This window comes from Lepus europaeus, chromosome 6, assembly GCF_033115175.1.
Source record: "Lepus europaeus isolate LE1 chromosome 6, mLepTim1.pri, whole genome shotgun sequence".
Taxonomy (NCBI): domain Eukaryota; kingdom Metazoa; phylum Chordata; class Mammalia; order Lagomorpha; family Leporidae; genus Lepus; species Lepus europaeus.
In genome coordinates, this window is record NC_084832.1 from 98,999,856 (window position 1) to 99,019,379 (window position 19,524).

Below are 19,524 nucleotides of genomic sequence, written 5' to 3' on the forward strand. Positions count from 1 at the left end.
GGTCTTAGGGTTGGGGGGAGGGGACGGATTCCCCTGTCCTTGACCTTGAGACAGACAAGCCATCCTGGGAGATCTCGCACGGTGTTGTTGAGAAAGTGCTGTGTGTCACCCTACTTGGTGGGAGGGAAGCATGTGGCCTGGCTCTCCAGGGGACCTGCCCTGGAGGTGGTCTCCAGGAGGGACCGCCCTCACCAGGGTCCGGCCCTCCCTCCTTTTCCTTTGCAGCTTTGGTCACTGCCATCACTGATCCCTGCACCACTTGCTGTGTACACCTCACTGCCCGGTTGCAGTGTAACCTTCATCTCCTCAGTTCCCTGTCACCTGCTGGGCAGTGATGGAGGAGGAGGGACACAGGCCAGGCTCTTCTGGAACCTCCCTCTTTCTTTTTTAAAACATGTATTTTTTATTTAACTGGAAGGCAGATTGACAGAGCAGTCTCCATCTGCTGGTTCACTCCCCAAATGGCTGCAACAGCCAGGTTCGGGCCAGGCCAAAGCCAGGAGCCTGGAGCTCCATCCAGGTCTCCTATGTGGGTTGCCAAGGCCTCAGTACTTGAGCCGTCTGCTGCTGCTGCCTTCCCAGGTGCATTAGCCGGGAGCTGGATCAGAAGCAGAGCAGCTGGGACTCGAAGCTGCACTGTAGTGTGGGATGCCAGTGTTGCAAGTGGCAGCTGATCCCACTGCGCCACAGTGCTGACCTTGGGACTTCACACATCGCCACAAAGAGAGGAGCAGAGGGGATCCTCCAAGGCTTAAAAAAGGGTCTTCTTTAAAAAAAGAAAAACAACACTATGACTTTATTTAATTATTATTAATTTATTTTGAAAGAGAAGGGGAGAGAGAGAGAGAGAGAGAGAGAGAGAGAGAGAGAGAGTTCATCCTTTGGTTCACTGCCCAAATGTTCCCAACAGCCAGAGCTGGGTCAGGCTGAAGCCAGGAGCCAGGAGCTCAGTCTAGGTCTCCCACATGGGTGGCAGAGACCCAAGTTCCTGAGCCATCACCTTCTGCCTTCCCCGGATGCCCATCAGCAGAAAGCTGGGGTCGGGAGTGGAGCAGGCACGCTGACATGGAATGTGGCTGTCCCAGGCAGCGTCTTCCCTGGTGCACCAAACACCTGCCCCAAATCGTGGGTTTTCGGATCCTCGGCTTCTCCCTCAGTTCTGACGGCAGACTTGGAACTCTCATGCTCTTTGAGGGATGCTGCCCCCACTGCCTTGTACAACCCCTAAGTTCTGAGCGGCTGGAGAGACCTCTGGAAAAGAGGAGGGGCCGGGGAAGGGAGTTGGGGGCAGGAAGGGTCATGCCCAGCACTGATGCACCGCCTCCCGACCGCCCGTCCTCACTCTCAGCTGATGTGGGAAATGCTCTGTCCAGCTGGGTCCGCTGTCACACAGTCCTCAGGTGCAGCCTGCCCATGGCTGCCCAGCCCCACCCGGCCCCAGGCTGGGAGGACCTGCCAGACCAAGCTGGGCCCCTCATGGATGACTGCACTCAGCATCTCCACCCATGGCCGGGCTTCTCCGTGCCTGTGTGCGCGTGGACCCTGCTGTGTTTCCTTATCCCCACCCCTTGCCCCAGCTCCTCCTAGGAGCTAGAATCCGAGTGTCCGAGGGAATAAAGGGCTTACGTTGCTCCGTTTTCTGTCTCAGGTTTACAGGGTGAAGTGACTTGTCCAGGTTCATGATTCTTCCAGAACGAGCCTGGAACCCAGGTCACCTGTGACTCACCCTGCTTCCTGCTGACACACACAGGACTGGGGCTAGAACCCATGTCATCTGGTCTAGGAGTCCAGTGCAGGGTCCAGTCCAGGTCTTGCGTTAGTGTGTGTGTGTGTGTGTGTGTGTGAGAGAGAGAGAGAGAGAGAGAGAGAGACAGAGAGACAGAGAGACAGAGAGAGAGAAACAGACTTGATGGGAGGAGTCTCTTACCTGAAGCTTTGTTCTTCAGCCTTTGCTCCTGGACCCCAAGGCCAACTCTTCATCCCTAATCTGCCCCCTTCTGTTTCTCCCATAAGGGATGCCAGTGTCAGCAGTGCTGCAACCAGGGTTTAACCTACTGCACACAATGCCAGCCCCAGCGCCTGCACTGTGTGCCAGTGACCCTGCTCCTTCTGGAACTGCCTGGGGCCCACTCTAGCACACCTGGGGCCTTTCTGTGTGTTGGCAGTGAGCTGCTTGCTCTGTGAGCTCAGCTTTGACCAGGAGCTTGGGGATGGGGTGGACTGCCAGCAGTGGGGACATCCAAGCTCCATTCTCATCCACAGATGCTCTGTCCTGGAACCATAGAGGGGGAGCCCAGGAAGACCCAGGAGGGTGGCCTCCGGACTGGGTGGGAGGTCAGCTGGCAGGTGAGGGGAGAAGGGGTTCAGAGCTGTGATGCCAAGTCCAAGGCCCGGGGACCTCACTCTTCTGTCTCCCTGGACTTCCAGCAGCCTCAGCAACCAAAGCCCAGGGCTGAGCTAAGTCGAGGGCAGGTCGTGGCACCCAAAAGCATCTGAATGGATATTGTATTTCTTGTAGGAATCCCTGGTGAGAAGTTCTGCACAACTGGGAATGGTGTAAAACACCAGAGTTAGGGGGTGGAGTCTGTCTCATACAAACAGAGTCTCTCTGGCCCAGGCTGCCCCCCACATCCCCACCGCCCCAGGACTCCCCACCCTATCTACCCTGGCTCTGGGCAGGCCGGGCCCCCGATGTGGACAGGTTCAGCTGGAAGCTGGTGGGGAGGACCTGATCCAAGCCCTGGCTGGTTCCCATGGAGCTGACCTGGATGTGGGCAGGGCGGCCCGTGTGCCCCCTCACCTCCAGGAACGTCCGGCCTTTCCCTGGCCCTCCAGGCTGCCCCTGCAGTGGGTGTCTCAAAGCCAAAGGGCACCTGGGTCAAGGAGGCAGGAGTCCTGGGTTCTCTCGGCTGCTCTGTCTCCTGGCACAGCACGCACCTCTGGACCTCAGTTCCCCCTCTATAAAGTCAGAGGTTTGCAGAGTTTTCTGTAGGGCAGGGGCTGGTTGGTGTATCAGAGTAGTTGGGAAGGGAGCACTGAATGTCCTAGAGACCTTTGTATTTCCAAGGCGTCCTCCTGGATGTGGTATCCTGGAAGGGAGGTGCACAAACAATGTTACATTGAGCCAGCCCTGACTCAGGAGAGGGGTTGGGGGTTGGATGGCCACATTCAGCCAGAGCCACGCTCAGAGTGGATGAGTGAACGGCCGAGGGCCAGGACCCGATCCGGGCAGACACCTAAGGTTAAGACTGATGCTGGGTAAATTCCCAAGGAAGTGGGAGATGAGGGAGCTGGAACTCTGGGGACAAGGGGAAGGTTGTGAGGGCGCACTGAGTGCTCACCCTGCATCAGGAGGCAGACCCTTTCAATCAGTCCTTGTAGCGGGCCCACGAAGCTATTCATGTCCATTTTGCAAACTGGAGAACAGTCTCAGGCTACTTATGGGCTGAAGGCCACCCAGCTGGGCTGGAAGCCCATGCATTTGACTCTGGGTCTTTTCATTGCTCTTCCATTGGGTCAGGCTGGTGCTGGGGTGGGGGCCCCGGGCTCACCGCACCTGATGTTTGGGTTGGGAGTGGTCAGATCGGTGGGTTGAGGGGGACACAAAGCAGCCAGATCCGGGGCTGCACTGCCTCTACCTGGGGTAGGAAGAGTTAAAGAACCTTCGACCCCTCCTCCCGCCTCCTCCCCAGGCTCTTCCTGTCGCTCTGTTGCAACACCCGCCGGCTGCCACTCAGCCTTCTCCTCCCACCTCCTCCCTCCTCTCGGCTGTAATCTCTCTGAATTCTCCAGATTCGGGCTCCAGTTCTGGCCTAGGGTTCGAGAACCCTGGGGCCCGGCCCGTGGTCTCCGCTCCTGAGTCTCCACTCTCCATTTCCCAGTCCAAAGCCCCTCCCCTCGCCTCGCCTGCCCTCGGGACCAGCGGGACTGACCCGCTCCTCCCCAGCCGCCGCCGCCGCCGCCGCCACCGCCCGAGCCCCAATGGGGGAGTGAGAGGCCCCAGCTGGCCGGACATGGGCCTCCCCACCGTGCCTGGCCTGCTGCTGCCACTGGTGAGACCAGGGACCCACGCGGGAGCGGGGCAGGCCCTCCTCGGCGAAGGGCCGAGGCTTTCCTGTGTGCTCCGGGCTCGGTGTCGCCGCAGGCCCGTGCGGCCCCGGCCCAGCCCCTGCCGGTTGAGGTCCCCAGTCCTCCGGCCTGGAGCAGGGGCCGGGGAGAGTGTGCGAGGGGTGAGAGTGAAGGAGGCCTGGGGAGGGTGCGGGCCGGGGGCGGCTGGACTGTTGGCGGGGGAGGTGGTGGGCAGGCCGCGGCGGGGCAAGATTTGGCGGGGAAAGGAAAGGAGTGGGAGAGTGGGGTCAGAGCTCTCCGGGTCAGTCCAGAGGCTCCGGGGTTCTGTCCCTCTGGTCAGCTGAGTGGCCCGGGCAAGCGGGGCTGTGCGGGGTACGGCCGGCCTACAGAAGCTGTCTGCGCAAACTTCCACGGTTTGGAAGGCTGGTGAAGCCGGGAAGCGGAGTCCAGGCCTAGGGGGGTGGGGTGGGTTTGGGGTGCTACCTGGCTTGGCCTCCCCCACTGGGGGACTTTCGTGCCCCTTCCACCCCTGGGTGGGCTGCGTGGTAGGAGTCTCCCGCGGGACTGACCCCACGCAGGGGATGCCAACATCGCCACCTGTGCCTAGCCAGGGTCCTGCAGCCCACAGACCTGAGCACCAATCCTTGGTTTTTTTCTTCTACAGTTTGGTTTGGGGAAGTTGGTAGAAAGTTGTTTTCGTCACTGGAAAATGTTCCTTTCTCCGCTTCAGGCTTGTTTCCCTGAGTCCTCAATCTTCCTCAGTGCCGGGAGCTCACCCCTTGCCCATACTTCAAGCCCCCGTGCCCTGCCTCATGCATGGGGTGGGCTTTCCCTGCCTGTGTGAACCAGTTTCTCTGGCCCCTGCCCAACCGCGGCCCACCCAGTGCCCGCGTCCACTTCCCTTACCTTTGTCTCACACCATTCCTTCCTTTCCTCGCTGTCTCTCCAGAGGTTTCTCAGACTTGCCGGGCTTCCTTTTTTTAAAATTTATTTATTTATTTGAAAGACAGAGAGAGAGAGAGAGAGAGAGAGCGAGAGCGCAAGAGACTAAAGACAGAGATCTTCCGTCTATTGATTCATTCCCCAAATGCTCACAACAGCCAGGGCTGGGGCAGGCCAAAGCCAGAAGTCATGAATTGCATCCAGGTCTCCCACATGGGTAGCAGGGACCTAAGTACTTGAGCCGTCATCTGCTGCCTCCCAGGGTGTGTGTGTGTAACAGGAAGCTGGATCCCAAGTGGAGCCACGACTTGACCCAGAGGCTCTGATAGAGGATGCTTGTATCTCAAGCAGTTTCTTCTATTCTTCCTTTCTTTCTCACTTTTTTTTTTTAAACGTTTATTTATTTACTTGAAAGGCAGAGTTAGAGAGAGAGAGAGAGATCTTCCATCCTCTGGTTCACTCCCTAAATGGTCACAACAGTCAGGAGAGGGCCAGGCTGAAGCCAAGAGCCAGGAACTCCATCCGGGTCTCCCACATGGGTGGCAGGGGCCCTAGAATTGGGCCATCTTGCGTTGCCTTCCCAGGAGCATCATCAGGGAGCTGTCCTGGAAGCAGAGCAGACAGGACTCGAACCTGTGCTCTGATATGAGGGTGGTGGCCTGATCCACTGAGCTACAGTGCTGGCCCCCTGCAGTGTCTTAACCTCTGTGCCAGACGTCCGTCCAGGGCCTCCTTTGTGAAACCTCTTCTGTCCTGCTGCCCCCCACCCCCTTCTCTGCTGTGGTCTGCATTTCTGGACCCCCTGCTCCCGAAGCAGCGCCCTCGGTCTCTCTTCTCTTCCTCCTCCACTCCTGTCTCCCCTCCCTTCTCCAGATCTGCCTTCCCTTCCCAGCTGCCCAGCTGATGGGCTCGGTCTTACCTCTGCTGTCTCTTTGGGGATCCATCCCCTGGCTCGCCCCCATCACAGCTGCATGAACTTGAGCAGGTTCTATAAACCCTCCATGCAGGTACAAAATGCACCACCTGGGCCCTGCTTCATAGTGCTGATCTGAGATGAAGTAGGCTGATATTTGTTAGGGGCAGGGGCCTCCAAAAAGTTCATGGAAATGCGAATGATGAGAAAACTGTGCCTAAGCCTGGATCTCACTAAAAATAAACTCAACTTTTTTTTTTTTTTTTTGACAGGCAGAGTGGACAGTGAGAGAGAGACAGAGAGAAAGGTCTTCCTTTTGCCGTTGGTTCACCCTCCAATGGCCGCTGCGGTAGCGCGCTGCGGCCGGCGCACCACGCTGTTCCGATGGCAGGAGCCAGGTGCTTCTCCTGGTCTCCCATGGGGTGCAGGGCCCAAACACTTGGGCCATCCTCCACTGCACTCCCTGGCCACAGCAGAGAGCTGGCCTGGAAGAGGGGCAACCGGGACAGGATCGGTGCCCCGACCGGGACTAGAACCCGGTGTGCCGGCGCCGCAAGGCGGAGGATTAGCCTGTTGAGCCACGGCGCCGGCCAATAAACTCAACTTTGAATTCCATTTTCTGTGAACTTCTCTGCCGTCCCCTCTTGGTTTTCGATTTGTTAACTATTGCATAGAGATTGCAGCAGCGAGCAAAACTCCTGTTCTCATGGAGTTCACGGCCTAGTGGAACAGGACGCAGCAGACAGCCCTCCAGAGGCGTTCAGCTTCTATCCACTGTTAGTAGTAGGTACTCAGTGGCCGCCTGTGTTTAGACAACAGAAAGTCAAGGTAACTGAACAGACACAGGAGGGTGCTGGGTCCTGGGCTGCTGTAGACCCGGGGCGGCCATGACCGTCACAGGACAGAGCCTCGGCTGGCGCTGACCAGGGAACAGGACAGACAGACGCGTAAGGCTGCCCGTGAACTTCTCAGGTTCTCCACATACAGTGGGCAGCACAGAATTCATGGCTGCAGGCAGTGTCCCTGTGAGCTGGGCCACAAAGGAGTGAATACAAGAGAGGGGGTGGCAAAGCCAGCAGGACTTCGCTGCTCCCCACGAGCCTCCAGCCTAGGAGCCAAGACAGTTTACAGAAAAAAAAAATTTCAGAACAGTCTGGAGGAAAATACCTACAGATGCATTGTGATGTCCTAGAGCGCAGATGGGAGGTGGAAGGCTTGGGGGGACGTGCCCCCAAACCCCCATTTGCTAATCTTTCTTGGGGGGCAGATCTCACCTTCAGGAAACGCAGGAGCTACCCCAGGCTGGCTGAGGGGTCCTGCCTGCGACAGAGCACTCCCGGGATCTAGCCTAGGGTCCATACTTGGCTGTCTTTGGCCCAGCGAGAGACCTTTACGAGCAGGAGCTGGTGTCATCCATGTAAGCAGCCCCAGCACCCCTTGGGAACCTGGCACATGGCCTATGCCCCTTACCTGTTCGTTGAATACAGTAAAGAACAAAAACCTTGTAGAAAGGTGGGTTTGGAGCTGCCATGTGGCAGGAGTGAGAGAGTGGGAATGAAAAAGAGTGTTGAACATGGACTCAGGGTGAGGAATTCATTCATTCAGGCCCTGTTCTCATGGGGCCCACTGTGTCTGGAACAGAAGTGAGGCGTCCCTGGGAAGCAGCAGTCCCCTAGAAGCGATGTTTGAAGTCAGGCTGTGGAGATGGAGAGGCGAATTCACACAGCAGCCAGTGCAAGTTGAAGCCTGCATGCAGATAAGAAAGTGCGTGGGCTGGATGGGAGCGGGAAAGAGGCTGGCCTGGCAGTCACCTGGAAGACAGCTGCAGCCATCGGGGGACGTGGCAGGCGTAGAGAGCCGGCAGAGGAAGGAGCAATGAGGTGAAGGGACAGGTAGGGCGGCAGCAGGGTTAGGGACAGGATCCGGAGATGAGAGCTGTGTCTAAGGCCTTGGCGTTGGCAGGGTGACATTTGTGAGACGGTGACATAGGTGAGAGTGAGGCAGGAGGGCAGGGGCATAGCCAAGTGGACATGCATCCGGGACAGGCCAGAATGAGGCTTGCAAACTGTTTTCTGCCTGGGTATCATTTGCACGTGCCTCATTCACGTTGTCAGTGAAGGAACCTGTGGCCCATCCTCATTCACCGGGGTGCAGGCTTGTGGGGAGGTGGGGGCTAGTCTGACCCGCTCCCACCCCAGCCCAGAGAGATGCATGCGTTCCTGGTAGGGGGGGTGGTGCTGTCTCTGCACCGCCTCGTTGGGCTGGGTTCAGCAGGAGTGCACACAGGTCAGCCGCTGGGTCAGCCGCTGGGCCATCCGCACATCTGTACGTATCTGCTCCTCTGGCTGGCCAGCAGAGTGACACTGTCTGCCCGAGACACTGTCTCTCCTCTCATGGCTTTATGGTCTGCTTGGGGAGATCGTATCTACTCACCAACATAACCATAGTATGATAAGAGCCAGAGGAGATGCCATCAGTTCGTGGTAGTCAGATTCACAGAGGGCTGTCTGTGAGCTTGGGTCATGGAAATGTGTGTCATCAACGGGTGCCTGCGTGGCAAGGAGGTGCACCTCGGCGAGGCCCTCGGGTCTCGACTTTAGGTGAACTCACACGTTTTGACGGCACAGACGCGGTAGTGCCAGGGAGAAGGGCACAGCGAACGGGTCCCTGGGAGGTGGCTGGGTCAGGGTTAGCCCACAGGGTCTGTCTCCGCTTTCTCAGCCCCACTCGACAGCCCCGGTACAGGAAGTCACACTTTAGAGCCTCCCTAGGCGGAAGCTGTGGGGGAGTTGGAGGGGTGCTGGGCCGCCCCTCAACTGTCTCTCCACGGCACCCCCGGCTTCCTGGGGACTGCACTCTGGCTGGAGCTTACCTCCTCTATCTGCTATTTTGCTGGATAATGCAAATGTCAAGGACCTGGCTCAGCTCATGGGCCAGCCGCTGCCCACAAGGGGTGCCTCTGGGGAAGGGGGGTGGGCGGCAGAGGCTGGGGACCCGGCCTCTGGGTGCTAGAGCGAGCTGGCCTGAAACACTGCTGTGGGCCTGGAGAATGGCGCTGCTTCCCTCCCAACAGCCCTTCGTCCTGCTCCCTCATTCCTGGAAGTGGGTGTTCAGGGCTCTGGAGTTTTCCTCAGAGGCCAGGGTGCTTGGAGGGGAGAGGCTGTGGAGACTCAGGATTGGCTGGGACTCCAGAGAGGCCCCCAAGCCCAGGACCAGCCAGGCTGTGGGAATGTGGTGAACCCAGGGTGGGAGGGCGCCCGGGCCTGGCCTGGCCTGTGCTCTGCCGGACCAGGGGAGCACCAGGGGGCTGCCGGGAGAGCCCAGGGGATGGGTTTATCTGCCAGAGGCTGGAGGAGGAGCGGGGGCGGGGCCTAGTCTAAAGGAAAGAGGCGGGAAGGAGCTGAGTGACCCCCAGGGAGGGGTGGGCACTGGCCTGAATGGAGGAAGCTGGGGGTCAGGGAGACTTCCCTTTGGGATGGGATGGGGAGAGGGAGGCATTTCCTGAAACGTGCAGGCCAAGTGGAACAGGGGTCCACTGCCTGGCGCAGTTAAGGAGTGGAGGGTAGCAGGGAGGGATGGAGAGACTGGCCCCGAGGAGGAAAGGGTGGCCTGCGGTCCCACTGTTGGCTGGGCTCTTTCTGCTGACTCATGACCCCTGAGGAGCTAGGGAAGCTGCTAGTTCCCTCTCCTCTCCTCTCCATCCCCTCCCTCCCTCTGGCCTGAGTCACTGGGGCGGAGCTGCTGGGAAAAGATTTCTCTTTCCCGGATCTGACTTAACCCCCAAAGGCCTGCGACCTGAGAGAACCTCTCTCCCCACCTCCTCCAGGCAGGCGCCTCCCTCACTGGCCAGAGGCCCTCAGAAGCTCCCCCCAGGACTGATCCAGGACTGGAGAGCCCCTAGTTTCTCTTCCTGACTCTCTCGCCTCCAAGCCTGCTTAATGAGACGTGAAGTGTCAGTGACCTTATAGGCTCCAAGTTCTTCTTCCTTTGGGGAAAGAAACCACACTTTTAGGATTGGGAAGCTCTTCCCATAACCAGCCCTTCCTGTTGTCCTTACAGCCCCTGGCCTCTGGATGGGAGAGCCTCCTTGCCTGCTGGGCTCGCAGTGGGTGGCTGGCCCTCTTCCAGGTCTGTGCGGCTCTGGCTGCAGCATCACCCAGTGGGTGACTCAGGTGCCACCTGTTCCAATCTGTGGAGCTGGGGAGGCTGGAGCTGCTCGCTGTGGACTGTCAGGCCCTGCTCTCCTGGGCTGGGTGTCTGTGATCTGATTGGTCTGCTCCTCCATGTTTAACATCCTTTGAAGACATCCTGTTATCTGTACACAAAGCAGCAGAGAAAAAAGTCAAGGCCCAGGGAAAAAGAGAAATGAAGCTGGCAGAGATCAGAGAAGCGAGTGTGCGCAGGAGCTGCTCGCTGACTCCCGGCTTCGGTTTGTCGGTACTGAGGCTGGAGCAGGGCAGGCCGTGTGGGTGCTGTGGACTTGGCCAGAGGCTGTAAAACCCGTTTCCCAGCGCCCTGGTGTGCAAAGAGCTTCTGGACTCCTGGCAAACCCCCAGCTCCTGTCCTAATGGTCATTTGAGCTGAATCATCTGCTTCTGGCAAACTCTAGTTTTGCGTGACTGCCTTTGCCCACGCCTACTCCTGCCTGCAACTAAATCTGTCACCTGCCTATCCCATCCCTGACCCCTGAACTTTCCCTCTCAGTCCCCTCCCTTCTGTCCTTGCCAACTGGGAGTGTTTGTGGAGGTTGACTGGTGGGAGGGAAGTGTCAGCGCAGGATTCCCCCATCAGGTTCAGGTTCACCACAAAGGCTTAAAGGAGCTCCTCCTCCAGCATCAGCAGGGGCTTCAACCCCGATCTGATTGCTCCAGGAAACTTTCCACCAGTAGAACATAATCCAGGAAAGGGCCCGGAGCCTGCCTGCCCACCTCTGTGAGGGTTCACACGGAGAAGACCCTGTGACTCCCCTTCCCACGTGGAGCGGTGCTCCCTCATCTTTTGGGCTGCCTGCTGGAAGGCCAGAATGGGAGTGACCTGCCAGGCCCCGGTCCAGACGTTTTCTTGCACATGTGCCCTGTGTGTGTATCACTGTTAGCTACTTTAAGGGACTCGGAATGAGGCTAAAAAAACAGCCTAGGGCCCGGGACCCCCAGGCCAAGAGCTGAAGGGACAGAAATCAGCACATAGGATACCTGGAGAGCAGTTCAGTGTCCAATCATACGGTGCCAACTGTCAAGGAAGAACTTCAGTGCGCGGTGGCCTGGGCAGGGGAGTGAGGGTGGGTGTGGGCGGGGGCTGCTTCCCCAAGGAGGGACTGGAGCTGAGGAGGTTTTCGATTTGCTGTGTCTGAGCCTCCTGCCCCTACCTCTCCTGAGGGTGTCTCCTTCCTGATTCTTCCCTAGGTGCTCCTGGCTGTGTTGGAAATACACCCCTTAGAGGTTGCTGGACTGGTCCCTCACCTTGGGGACTGGGAGAAGGGAGAGACTGTGTGTCCCCAGGGAAAATACAACCACTCTCAAAATAAGTCCATCTGCTGCACCAAGTGCCACAAAGGTAGGAGACAGGGGTTTGCAGATTTGCCCAGGGATGGGGCCCCTGCTCCCTTGTGTGGCTTTTTTCCTGATGTTCTAGAACCTGTGCTTCCTGCCCCCAAGAGCCCTAACTTTGCTGCCCCTCCTGGGCTGGGAGTTTCTCCCTGTTTTCCCTGGCTGGGCTCTGTAGCGTGGGCTCCTTCCCAGAGCTCTCAGCTACAGCCTGACCTCGATGCCCTGTTCTCAGGAACCTACTTGTACAATGACTGTCCTGGCCCAGGCCTGGACTCGGACTGCAGGAAGTGTGAAAACGGCACATTTACTGCCTCGGAGAACCACCTCACCCAGTGCCTCAGCTGCTCCAAATGCCGGAAGGGTGCGTCTGGGGAGAGGGCCAGGGCCCTGCGAAGACAGAGAGGCTGCTGGCTTGAGCCTCATGCCTGCCCGGTCCCTGTGGGAGCACACGTCCATGAATCAGTGGCCATAAGGGCAGGGGTGTGTGTGCAGGCATGGGACAGCGTGCATGCGTGCGCGTGTGGCACAGAGACACGCGGGAGGGGTGTCTGAGAAGGAAGGGGCGCGGAGAGAGGGTGAGTGGCGTTGTCGCGGAAAGGGGACGCAGGACTCATGTGCCACCTTGTCCTCTTACCAGAGAGGAATCAGGTGGAGATTTCTTCTTGCACAGTGGACCATGACACCGTGTGTGGCTGCAGGAAGAACCAGTACCGGCGTTACTGGGCCAAAACCCAGTTCCAGTGCTCCAACTGCAGCCTTTGCCTCAACGGCACCGTGATCATCCCCTGTGAGTAGGGTCCTCCCGGTCCCCAGAGGAGGGTGGCGCTCCCCTTCCTGCCCACTCCCACGGGCCACACGCTGGGGGGCCGCCTCCCCCGCCCCGCCTCACTCGCCCGGGCCCTCTGGGTGCAGGGCACTCCCTCTGTAGCTGCTGTGCTTCTCCCCACAGGCCAGGAGAGTCAGGACACCGTGTGTGCCTGCCATGCAGGCTTCTTCCAAAGAGAAAACCAGTGCGTCCCCTGTAGTAAGTGAGTATCTCTGCCAGCTGTGGGGGTGTGGCATGGGGTCCGACAGCTGTGGCTGAGAGCGACTGGCAGGGGCTGGCTGAGTGGCGGGCACTTCATCGAGACACCAGATAGTGGAGTGGCTGCTGGTGCGGCTGGTGAAGCCAGCATCCCATGGCAGAGTGCCAGCCAGTTCAAGTCCCAGCTGCTCTGCTTCATATCCAGCTCCCTGCCAGTGTGCCTGGAAAGGCAGCGGAGGACGGCCTCAGGCGCTTGGCCCCCTGCTGCTCACATGGGAGACCAGGGTGGAATTCCTGGCTCCTGGCTTTGGACTGGCGCAGACTCTGTTGTTACGGCCATTTGTGGAGTGAACCAGTAGACGGAAGATCTCTCTCTCTCTCTCTGTCTCCCTGCCTTTCAGATCAATCCTTCAAAAAAGCAAACAAAAAGACACCAGACAGTCCTGCCTACTCCCCCAACTTGTTTCTCAAAACTTTTTAAAATTTATTTTCATTTGAAAGACACAGAGACAGAGATCTCCCATCCTCTAGTTCATTCTCCAAATGTCAAACCCAGAAGCTAAGAACTCAATTTGGGTCTCCCACATGGATGGCAGGGACCCAAGTACTTGAGCCATCACCACCTGCTGCCTCCCAGGATTGGATCAGAAGTGGAGCCAGGACTTGGACCAGACACCCTGTCCCATGTGGGATGCAGGCATCCCTAGCAGCATCTTGACTGCTGTGCCAAGCACCTGCCCCTCTTCAACTCTTTAAGAAGTCTTTGGGGAAAGAAGTACATACCCCAGGAACTTGCAGTCCAACTCAGGTCATCAGACCTTGGGCAAAGGGGTCTCCTGTAGCTTGCTGATTCTAGGGCGCACACTATCCCATCTCTCATTGGACCTCATCTGGCAACAGCTGAGGAAGTATGATGGCTTAGGCTTACCTGGCAGCTCTGTGTGTGTACGGTAAAGAATGCCATCTCTTAGTACTGACAGCATTTTAGGTTTGATGCAATGCTCTCTCTTCTCCCTAGTCGCTTTGACCAAGTCCTCTAACCTTTTTAGGCTCCACAGAGGCTGTTCTTACACACTCCCTTGCAACAAAGAAACTCTGAGGAGGGCTCTCAGAGTGAACTGTCCTGGGTTTAAGTCCCAGCCTAACCATGTACTGGCTGTGCAACTGTGGGCAAGTTACTGAACATCTCTCAGTCTTATTTTTTTGTTGTTTATTTATTTCTATTTTTTGTGTTTTCAATATCTTTTTTTTTAAGGTTTACTTATTGGCTGGCGCTGCAGCTCACTAGGCTAATCCTCCACCTGCAGCGCTGGTACCCCGGGTTCTAGTCCCGGTTGGGGCGCCGGATTCTGTCCCGCTTGCTCCTCTTCCAGTCCAGCTCTCTGCTGTGGCCTGGGAAGGCAGTGGAGGATGGCCCAAGTCCTTGGGCCCTGTACCTGCATGGGAGACCAGGAGGAAGCACCTGGCTCCTGGCTTCAGATTGGCGCAGCGCGCTGGCCGTAGCAACCATTTGTGGGGTGAACCAACAGAAGGAAGACCTTTTTCTCTGTCTCTCTCTCTCACTGTCTAACTCTGCCTGTCAAAAAAAATTTTACTTATTTATTTGAAAAGCAGAAGTTACACAGACAGAGAGAGAGAGACAGATATCTTCAGTGTTCTGGTTCACTCTCCAAAGTGGCTGTGACAGCCAGGACTGAGCCAGGCTGAAGCCAGAAGCCAGGAGTTTCTTCCTGGTCTCCTTTGTGGGATGCTGGCACTTCAGGCCAGGGCTTTAATCCGCTAAGCCATAGCACAGGCCCCAGATTTTTTTTTTTTTTTAAAGATTTATCTTTTATTTATTTGAAAGGCAGAGTTACCGAGAGTGAGACACAGAGATCTTCCATCCACTGGTTCATTCCCACAGTGGCCGGGGCTGGGCCAGGCCAAAGCCAGGAGCCTGGAACTCCATCTGGGTCTCCCAGACAGGGGGCAGGGGTCTAAGGACTTATCATCCACTGCTTTCCCAGGCACATTAGCAGGGAGTTGGATTGGAAGTGGAGCAGCCAGGTCTTGAACCAGATGCTATTGTCTCCAGCAGAGGCTTAACCTGCTGTATCACAGTGCAGCCTCATTTTTCTTACACTTCTGAAAAGCAACTTATTTACTTATTTGAGTGGTGGAGAGAGAGACACACACAGAGAGAACATGTTCCCATCTACTGGTTCAGTCCTCAAATGCATACAGCAATGGTGGGACTGGGCTGGAAATCAGGAGCCAGGAACTCAATCCAGATCTGTCACGTGGGTGGCAGGGACCCAAATACTTCAGTGACTACTACTACCTCCCATGGTGCACATTAGCTGGAAGCTGGACTCGAGAGCCAGAAGTCAAATCCAGACATTTCAACATGGGATTCAGGCATCTTTAACTGGTGTCTTAGTTGTTAGGTCACACACAGCTCCTCACCTTTCATGTAAGGATAGTGACGCCGTTTGACAAAGCCGTGAGAGCAAGGGCCAGTGTGGTGGTGCAGTGGGCTAAGGCTCCACCTTTGACTCTGGCATCCCATGTCAGAGCACAGGGTTCAAGTCCTGGTCGCTTCATTTCCTTTCTAACCCCGTGCCCGGGAAAAGCAGAAGGTGACCCAAGTACTTGGGTCCCTGCCACCCACGAGGGAGGCCTGGATGGAGTTCCCAGCTCCTGGTTTCAGCCTGGCCCAGCCCAGACTGTCGCAGCCATCTGGGTAGTAAACCAGTGGATGGAAAGTTCTCTTTCTCTCTCTCCTTCTCTGTTGCTTTGCCTTTCATGTAAAATCTTTTTTTTTTTTTTTTTTAACTCTTGTGAGAATAGCAAAAATACTACAGAATGTCTGACACAAAGCTTTTTTTCTATTTTTTCCACAAAGCTTCAGGACTTTTATGGCTTTCCCTGCTTTCAGATTTCTGCTGTGAGCACGCCTTCTCAGGGCGTGCCCCTGCTCCCGTGGAGCGCTCAGGCGGCCACACTGCCAGTGGCAGTCCCAACAGGAGACGAGCTGGTCCTACAGAGGAGCACACATAGGCTTAATGTTCGCACAGGTCAAGTCAGGTCCTGTAGCTGGCGCCATCCTTTGCCACATTCTCATCAGCAAAACAGCGGTACAATAACAGCTTGAGTGACAGCGACCAATTCTGGGACACGGACTGTGCCAGCCTCGGTCCTCAGTCCCGAGGCCCGGGTTCGCTGCCCTTTGTACTGGTGTGGAAGCTGGGCTCAGAGGGGACGCGGCTTGTTGAGAGTCCACACTGCCAGCCAGGGCTGGGTTGGAATTCGTACCCTGACCATGTTTAACATCTTTCTACAAAGCCTTTTTTTTTTTTTTTTAAGATTGATTTATTTGAAAAGCAAAGTGTCAGAAGGAGAGACAGAGACATTCTTCCATCCACTGGTTCGCTCCCTAAATGCCCACAACAGCCAGGACCGGGCCAGGCCAAAGCCAGGAGCCAGGAATTCCATCCGGGTCTCCCACATCCCCACGTGGGTGGCAGGAACCCAGACACATAGGCTACCTTCACTGCCTCCCCGGCGCACTTAACAGGAAGCTGGATGGGAAGTGGAGGCGAGGACTCCGTCCCAAGCACCTGACACAAGATGTGGTGTCCCAAGTGAAGGCTTAACTTGCTGCGCGGTGCCCGCCCCTCTGAAGATCCCTTCTGATTCTAAAATTAATCATCTTCTCGGATGATTTCTTTTGCATCAGTTCCCAAGACAGGTTAAGCCTCATTATATCAAGAGATAGCAAAGATGTTTGTGAGGCAAAGATACAATCTCTGTGTGTGTCTGCGTGTCTCTGTGTTTTTAGTTTGTGTAGTTTATGTGATTCGGTGTGTCCTGTGTGTGTATCTCCGTGTGTCTGTGTATCTCTGCGTTTTGTGTATGTGTGTGTTTTGTGTATCTGCGTGTATACCTGTGTGTCTGTGTTTTGTTTGTGTATCTCTGTGTTTGTGTGTTTTGTGTATGTTTTGCGTGTGTCTGTGCTGTGTATCTGTGTGTCCTTGTTTTGTTTGTGTATCTGTGTGTTTTGTGTCTGTGTTTTGCGTGTGTCTGTGCTGTGTATCTGTGTATCGCTGTGTTTTGTGTATGTGTGTGTTTTGTGTGTGTATCTGTGCGTATCTCTGCGTGTCTGTTTTGGGTATCTGTGTCCGTGTTTTGTGTATCTGTGTTTTGCGTGTGTCCGTGCTGTGTATCTGTGTGTGTCTGTGTATCGCTGTGTTTTGTGTATGTGTGTGTTTTGTGTGTGTATCTGTGCGTATCTCTGTGTGTCTGTTTTGGGTATCTGTGTCCGTGTTTTGTGTATCTGTGTTTTGCGTGTGTCCGTGCTGTGTATCTGTGTGTTTTGTGTATCTGTGTTTTGCGTGTGTCCGTGCTGTGTATCTGTGTGTTTTGTGTATCTGTGTTTTGCGTGTGTCCGTGCTGTGTATCTGTGTGTGTCTGTGTATCGCTGTGTTTTGTGTATGTGTGTGTTTTGTGAGTGTATCTGTGCGTATCTCTGTGTGTCTGTTTTGGGTATCTGTGTCCGTGTTTTGTGTATCTGTGTTTTGCGTGTGTCCGTGCTGTGTATGTGTGTGTACGTGTGTGTGTGTTCCTCCAGTGGCAGGGCCTCTGTTCACCAGCGCCGTCTCCTCTTTCAGTTGTAAGGAGAACCCAGCGTGCATGAAGCTGTGCCTGCCCCCGACCGGGACCGTCCAGGGCTCTCAGGACTCGGGTGAGGAGGAGCGCCCTCGCCCAGCTGCCCTCCCAGCCCTTGCCCCTCCCCCCCACCCATCCCCCCACCCATCCCCTGACCATGAACCACGCCCTGCAGGCGCCACAGTGCTGCTGCCCCTGGTGATCTTCTTTGGTCTGTGCCTGCTCTCCCTGCTCTTCACTGTTTTAATGTGCCACTACCAGCGGCGGTGGAAGCCCAAGTTCTACTCCATTGGTGAGGGGGCCCTTGGCAGGGGACAGGGTGCTGGGGAGCCTGTGGGAGGAGGCTGGGTGGCTCAGACATGCAAGCGTGGGGGGTGCGAGGAGGAGAGGGTCCCCTATCTCACTGCCCAGGACTCTGTGGGTGGAGGGGGGGCCCCTGAGTGGCTAGGGGGAGGTCACGCTCTGTCGCTAGTTCTCTGGTCCCTGGGGCCACATAAGCTGTGAGGCATGTCACCACAAGTCCCCACTGCCAACCCCAGGACTGGGCGCCAGGCCTGAGAAGAGGGGAAGTGAAATTTATACTCTGTTTCTTTTTTCTCAGTTTGTGGGAAAGCGACACCTGTCAAAGAGGTGAGATGAAACCAGAGACCTGCCCCCCCAAATTTCCCTGACTGTTCCTTATCATTGTAACACCCCGATCACCTGGGATCACCCCTTGCTCCCACTCGGGGGCTCCCCTAATTCCCTCCAGCCCCAACCCCCAACCAGAATGAGGGCTGAGGCTGCCTTCCCCTCCCCCACTAATGCTGTGCCCACTGTCTTTCAGGGGGAGCTTGACGGTCTTCCTGCCAAACCCCTCGCCCCTGCCCCAGGAGTCAGCCCGCCTCCAGGCTTCAGCCCCATCCCCGGCTTCAGCCCCGACCCGGGCATCTGTACCAACTCCACCTCCACCTTTCCGCGTGAGGACTGGCCCAGCCTCAGGGCTATGCCGCCCTCCAGAGGGGTGGCCCTGGCCTACCGGGAGGCTGAGCCCGTCCACACCACGGCCCTGGCCTCCACACCCATCCTCACCCCGCTTCAGAAGTGGGAGGGCTGCAGCGCCCGCGCTGCAGCGGCCCCGCCGCAGCACCCCGACAGTAAGTTCCTCGCGGGGTTGGGTGCGGCTCCGGGAGGCAGCAGGGTCGGGTGGAGGGCGGCCGCAGAAGGCTCAGCGCCTCGCGTCCCCACAGCCGACCCCGTGACGCTGTATGCCGTGGTGGATGGCGTGCCCCCATCTCGCTGGCGGGAGTTCGTGCGGCGCCTGGGGCTCCGCGAGCACGAGATAGAGCGGCTGGAGCTGCAGAACGGGCGCTGCCTGCGCGAGGCCCAGTACAGCATGCTGGCGGCCTGGCGGCAGCGCACGCCACGCCACGAAGCCACGCTGGACCTGCTGGGCAGCGTGCTCCGCGACATGGACCTGCTCGGCTGCCTGGAGGACATCGAGGCGGTGCTGGGCGGCCCCGCCTCCCAGCCCTCGGAGGCCCGCCTTCCGCGGTGAGGCCACGCCCCTCTGGGCGGCGCCCCCGCCCTATGAGGCCACGCCCCTCTCCGGGAGACGCCGATGGACACTGGGTGCCCCGCCCTGTGAGGCCACGCCTCGGCTGCCTGGAGGACGTCGAGGAGGCGCGGCGTGGCCCCGCCTCCCTCCTGTCGCTCCACCTTACCTGATGGAGCCACGCCCCCGGCTGCCTGGAGGACGTCTGGGAGGCGAGGCGTGGCCCCGCCTTCCCCGTCGCTCCGCCTCACCTGGTGGAGCCACGCCCCCGGCTGCCTGGAGGACGTCGGAAGCGCTGTGTCCCTTCCTCCTCGTCCCCGCCTCGGAGGAGGGGCCTACCCTGGGAGATGCCCTCTGGGCCTTCTGGAGCGGATCCTGGGGGCCGGCGTGAACTAGCAGCCACTTGGTGCTACCCGTTCCGTGTGCACACACACACAGCGTTTCAGACTCAACTGCCGGAGCACCGCCCAGCCGTGCCCGCTTGAGCGCTCCCGAGGCTGAGCGTGCCCGGGGCCCGAGTGGGTGGTTGCGGACTATGGGACGTGGAGGGCCCAGCAGAGCTGCTCCAGCCCCTGGTAGGTCCGCAGACCTCTCTCGCAGCAGATAAGCATGTTTATATCAGTTGTGTCACACTAATAGAACCCTGGCGCCCCTCTGCCCCCTGCCCGGACGTGTCCTGGGGCAGGGGCCAAGGGCAGAACAGTGAGCCCTCCAGCCGGAGCGGCAGGCTTTTGTAGATTCACTAAAACCCAGAAATTAAAGCTCCACTCCCACGGGGATGGTCTGTCTGTGGGCACCTGAGGGGTGGGGTGGGGAAGTCCCAACCCGGGGCCAGAGGGCCCACCAGTCG

The 19,524-nt window shown here is 57.5% G+C and overlaps 1 protein-coding gene across 2 annotated transcripts; it reads left to right on the top strand.

Annotated features, from left to right (window-relative positions):
- Positions 1–3,720: 3,720 nt before the first annotated feature.
- TNFRSF1A (TNF receptor superfamily member 1A) lies at positions 3,721–19,447 on the top strand. Of its 2 annotated transcripts, XM_062194751.1 has the most exons (11): positions 3,721–4,052; positions 11,326–11,476; positions 11,702–11,830; positions 12,107–12,256; positions 12,419–12,497; positions 17,143–17,216; positions 17,316–17,432; positions 17,742–17,770; positions 17,967–18,276; positions 18,370–18,678; positions 18,715–19,447. In XM_062194751.1, exons 1-10 carry the CDS (start codon positions 4,014–4,016, stop codon positions 18,675–18,677), a joined length of 1,386 nt encoding a protein of 461 aa, XP_062050735.1. In that variant the 5' UTR covers positions 3,721–4,013; the 3' UTR covers position 18,678; positions 18,715–19,447. The 2 variants fall into 2 exon arrangements, with proteins under 2 accessions (XP_062050735.1, XP_062050734.1); XM_062194750.1 differs by having other exon boundaries at positions 18,370–19,447.
- Positions 19,448–19,524: the final 77 nt, after the last annotated feature.

Excerpts from the sequence above, each read along its gene's own strand:
- TNFRSF1A (XM_062194750.1), top strand. The coding sequence starts at position 4,014 with ATGGGCCTCCCCACCGTGCCTGGCCTGCTGCTGCCACTG. Across the intron at positions 4,053-11,325 it reads CTGGCCTGCTGCTGCCACTG|GTGCTCCTGGCTGTGTTGGA; the intron begins GTGAGACCAGGG and ends ATTCTTCCCTAG. Across the intron at positions 12,498-17,142 it reads CAGTGCGTCCCCTGTAGTAA|TTGTAAGGAGAACCCAGCGT; the intron begins GTGAGTATCTCT and ends CTCCTCTTTCAG.